The sequence below is a fragment of the Curcuma longa genome, chromosome 12 (genome assembly GCF_044706935.1).
Source record: "Curcuma longa cultivar G26 ecotype Majalengka, Jawa Barat chromosome 12, ITB_CL_G26_1.1, whole genome shotgun sequence".
Classification (NCBI taxonomy): Eukaryota; Viridiplantae; Streptophyta; class Magnoliopsida; order Zingiberales; family Zingiberaceae; genus Curcuma; species Curcuma longa.
The window spans coordinates 9,528,334-9,533,371 of record NC_133872.1 but is presented as its reverse complement, the minus strand read 5'-3'; the positions used below and the strand labels follow the sequence as shown (position 1 = coordinate 9,533,371).

General features: G+C 33.2%; 1 protein-coding gene across 1 annotated transcript in view; it reads left to right on the top strand.

Annotated features, from left to right (window-relative positions):
- Positions 1–4,773, top strand: part of LOC141842899 (actin-depolymerizing factor 1) — a 10,170-nt gene extending 5,397 nt beyond the window's left edge. The window contains exons 2-3 of the mRNA XM_074730883.1: positions 4,212–4,477; positions 4,623–4,773. Of these exons, the coding sequence (XP_074586984.1) occupies positions 4,230–4,477; positions 4,623–4,773 (399 nt within the window). The 5' untranslated portion in view covers positions 4,212–4,229. The remainder of the gene's footprint in view (positions 1–4,211; positions 4,478–4,622) is intronic.
- The last annotated feature ends 265 nt before the right edge of the window (positions 4,774–5,038 follow it).

Below are 5,038 nucleotides of genomic sequence, written 5' to 3'. Positions count from 1 at the left end.
TACCATAAATCAACTAGATTAGACAAGATCAAGGTGACCAATCGATTGATGGAGCATAAATAGTTACTTGATGGCAAAGTTTATAAAAGAAGATGCAGTCTTCGTCCAAGCATAACTTTGGAAAAAAGGGTTTTTGTCTACCTTCATTGTTTTGTCATGTGGAAACTCTAATTCTCAATGTTCAAATTCTATATGGGAGAATGTTGATCTACATACAAGCTTTATTCGTCTTCTTCTTATATGTGATCAAAAGGAAGAATGTTTGCATCTCAGATCTCCAAATCTCATTCTCGTAGAAATTTTATAAAGTATATTTCATTTATATTTTTTATTAGCCTTTAGCACTCCAAATTTATATCATTTGATAATATTCTAAAACCATTGTATTATAAAAGATTTCTTCTACCTCAGTTGAGGTCGGAAAGAAGAAAAGTAATGAAAATTTTGATAATGCTTGTAGGACCATGGAGTAGTAATTTAGACATTGTGAACCATGTAAAATCTTATGCCCTATGCTTGTGATATGTCTACTATTATGATGTTTAGTTTTGTGTTTATTTTTTTCAATTGTATTAACTCAAAGAGTCAATCAATAATAATAAAAATATATTTTTCATGCTATTCCAACACTTCTTAGACTTCATCTGCTTAACATTCATTCTCTCTTGCCTGTTAGGTATTTCACCTATCATCTAACCTTCATTGGCTGCTAGTATTTTCTCCATATTTACTTACGTAGCATATGACCTTCCTTACCTATTAAGACTTTCACTATCCTGTCAAGTGATTTACACTTGCACATTGGGCACATCACATCATAGCAATCACTAAACTAAACATGGTCCAAATATATGTTTGGGTAGATTGCATCAATAATTTCTCCAAACCATGCATCATAGATGTAGGAGTGACTGCATCAATAATTTTATCTCAAATATTTCATATTTAAATGTTAATATTCAAAAATATAGAAAATTACTTGACTAGATTATAGGGCTTAGTGACCATATTGGAAGAGTAAATATAAAAAGTTAAAATTTGGAGAACTCTATTTTATCTTGAATTAGTCAACAAGATTCGCCAAATTGGTCAACCAAATGTGCTCTATCAACAAGGTTTTTTCGCTAGAGAATAAGAAATTTTGATTTATTCAAAGTTAGTCAACAGATAAAGTCATGCAGAATTTGTCAACCACATGTGTAGTCTTAGTCCACCACTCATTGTTCTCGGATCGGTTCAGTGGTATTTAGAATTTCAGTTATTTTTTTTTAAAATCGATTAATTCGATTAATTCGATTCGATTTCGATTTTATTTCTTATTCGATTACGAATAAACGTTATTCAAATTAGCAAAAATTTTATAAAAAGTAGGGATATAAATTCAATTAATTAATAAAATGTTTATAATATTTAAAAAATTTGCCGTTGCGTGCGCTTAAAACCCAATTAACCGATAATGGTTCGGTTTATTCGATTTTTATTGAAAAACCGAGCCGATCGATTGGTTCGAAAAAAATCAGTTTATTCAATGCAACTTATTCAGAGATTTTATAATTTTCTTTTAGTCCACCACTCGTTCGATCAACAATTGATGTGGCCTAGGGATACAGTTACTAATAAAGATCAAATCTTGGAAGTTATCCGAGTTGGTCAAGTAAAGTAGCGAACCTAGTAGACCATTTACTTAGTCTGATGTGGCAAGCAGATAAAGTCATGAAATGAAGCTTATCCTATTTAGTTAATCAGAATGTGCAAAGTGGTCAACTAAATGATACAGTCAATAGTCATTCTAGATGAAGTGATATATATGATAGCTAGTTTGGTCGACCAACTTATGGCAAACAACAACTATAAAGAGATGCATGTGATGCTCAACCGAACTATCAATTAATTGTTTATTTTATTGATTTATTGGCTCAGATAGTATTTCTTATTTATTGTGCTCAGATAGCAGTTATAGTCGTCAATTTAGATTAAATCCGTTGGATTAACTTGCCCCATCAAGTAATTTAGGTGAGTTGGGTTGAAATTTTATCAATTCATTTTAAGATGAGATTCAGATGGATTAGCCCGTCTAGGCCGGCGATGCATGGGTTGACCTAGGTGGATTGGTCCGCGGATTGAGAAAGTTTATTTATTTATTTTAAAATTTAAAATTAAAGTAAAAAATTTAATAAATTAGTGGGATTTGATCTATTTAAATTATAATTCAAGTTTAAAAATTATAATTCAAACTTAAAAATTTCAACTTAATCAATTTAAATTATAATTCAAACTTAAAATTTTTAATATTTTATTTTTTAACAGGCCTGTGGGTTGGCCCGTCTAACCCACGATCCGCCTTGAAGTTGGTTGGGTTGGAGATTTCCTAACCCGCCAAGTTGGTGGGTTGGCCCACTCCGTCCCGTCATACGATGGATCCACCATGGATTGACCTATGACCCATTTGACAGCTTCTAATAGCAGTTCTCTACAAGTAGCAAAGCTCTCAATTTCTTTTTAGTAGCCTGGTATTTTTATATTGATATTCTTCTAAGCAACTATCTTATATTAATTGTCTATTATGTTAATTTATTGGCTCTCTATGCTCTAATTTGCAAGTGACCAAGTAAGGATATAAAGTTGCAACGATAATCAAATTTTGAGTCACTATGGTGGAGCAGTCAACTAATTAACATCAACGATTAACTAGTGAGCAAGCAAGTAGTTGACTGATGAAAAGAGTAGTCAACAAATCATTGGGTTTAGGCACTAACAAAAACCTTATAATAGAGGGTTTCATGGTGGAATTTACATGATGCTCGTGATCAGTTTCATGAGAATCATTGCTGCATACCATGACCTCTTTGAGCAATCCATGGCAACCAAGTAGTCAAATAAGTGTTCTTCTTCAAACATTCCTATCGAACTTTCAAATTTTTAATTTGCCTATGAGGTATTCAACAAGGAGAAAGAATAGCGAGATTTTATCGATAAGTCACAAATGTTCAAATTCTAGTCCTTGATTTGTTTCATTGTTTTATGTATTTTTGTATCTTTAGATCTTTAAGGGATTTGTTTCCATTGCTTAGCAACCCCAGAAGGAATACGGATTTTGAGACCCCATGGTCATCTATGAGTAGGTAAATTCAAAGCCAATATATAAAGGGCATTGGTCATTTGTTACGGAGGAATTTAACAAGTTTGTCTCATTGTAACCAACTCAACTATGTCTTTATTTATTTCCATTACATACTAACAAATCATAGAGACAAGCATGAACGAAAGCATGAAAATCATTAAGCATTTATTCACCCGACAATATCCTTGGTGAGTGAACAAACACTTCGGACTTTCAGGATTTATCCTGACTTCTTTTGAGAAATGCGCGTTTGCACACACGAGTCTTTTATCAACTCATGGCAAGATGTGCACCGTGCCATACGGACGAGCGAACGAGTTAACACGAATCAACGAGGAAAAAACCTAAATTTTACGGGAAATATTTCAGCCCAAAGGCACTTTTGTCAACTCTTGTTATATCATTATTTAATGCAATTAATGCGTTATTACCATGGCAACTTTGCCACAACTCCACTCTTAATCGATTTTGAGTACAACCCATATCCGTCTCTGGTATTTTCCATTGCACCTTCAACGTCAATATCAAGATAAATTTGCACCGCATATATACTTGAGACAAAATATTAATATAATATAGATCTAATTAACTTTAAATATTTGCTAATTACAAAACCACATTTGGATCATATGGTCAAACTCGACCATTTGATGCTCGCTTTCACCAACAACACTACATTAATCACATACATTATCATCTTATGAATCTTTTTATTTAAATTAAATTAATTTGTTTAGCAATTATTTTATCATTTGTCTATTATTATGGGTGGTAAAATCAGCAAATGCCAAAATTAAACAAATTGGATACGTGTGGCCATGCAACAAAGGATTGAACTGCTCCCTTGCACAGATTTCTCCATCAAATGCGCCCCTCCTCCCTTTTCTCACGCCCAAAGCCTTAATACCTCGCAATTCCTACATTTCTCCTTCCTTGTAGATCGATTTTCCTCACCATTTCTCAATCCCAAATCTCCATCCCCTTTCCTCCATCGATCACCAGTCATGGTGAGCAATATAGTTTGATAAATCCTATGATATTGTCTTTTTGTGCATGGAATACTTGTTGATTTTATGATGTAAATATGTAGGCGAATTCGGCCTCTGGAATGGCAGTGAACGATGAGTGTAAACTCAAATTCTTAGAGTTGAAAGCAAAGAGAAACTTTAGGTTCATTGTGTTCAAGATTGACGAACAGAACCAACAAGTCATGATAGAGAAGTTGGGCCAACCTGAGGAGAGCTATGATGACTTCACTGCCTCCTTGCCCGCTAATGAATGTCGTTATGCTGTCTTTGATTTTGATTTCGTGACCGATGAGAATTGCCAAAAGAGCAAGATCTTCTTCATATCATGGTAAGGAAAAAATATATATAATCGTAGCTGATACAATTGTGTAACGTAATTGTCTTACAATTAAAATTATCATGCAAGATTATAAGCATAATTTGCTAACCTAGTATATAGTATTACTGATACAATTGTTTTATGCATGATGAAGGGCACCTGATACCTCAAAGGTGAGGAGCAAGATGCTTTATGCAAGCTCCAAGGATAGGTTTAAGAGGGAGCTCGACGGGATTCAAGTGGAGCTCCAAGCAACTGATCCAAGTGAGATGAGTTTTGACATCATCAAAACCCGAGCTCTATAAGAACCTTATCCGATCGACTCCTCTAATTTATTTTCAATCAATATTGTTTTTTAATTATATATCATTGTTATGATTTGGACTTTAATTTTATAACGTTGTATTAAAGACTTAGCTTATCAAAATATATGTCAAAATATTGAATTTGTGATATCAATTTATGTATTTTTTCGTTGAATATTTATTTATAGAATCTTGAATGGTTGTCCTAGTTTGAGAGAAAGAGAAGTATTGGACATGAAAAAACAGAGTGGATAACATGAGCACC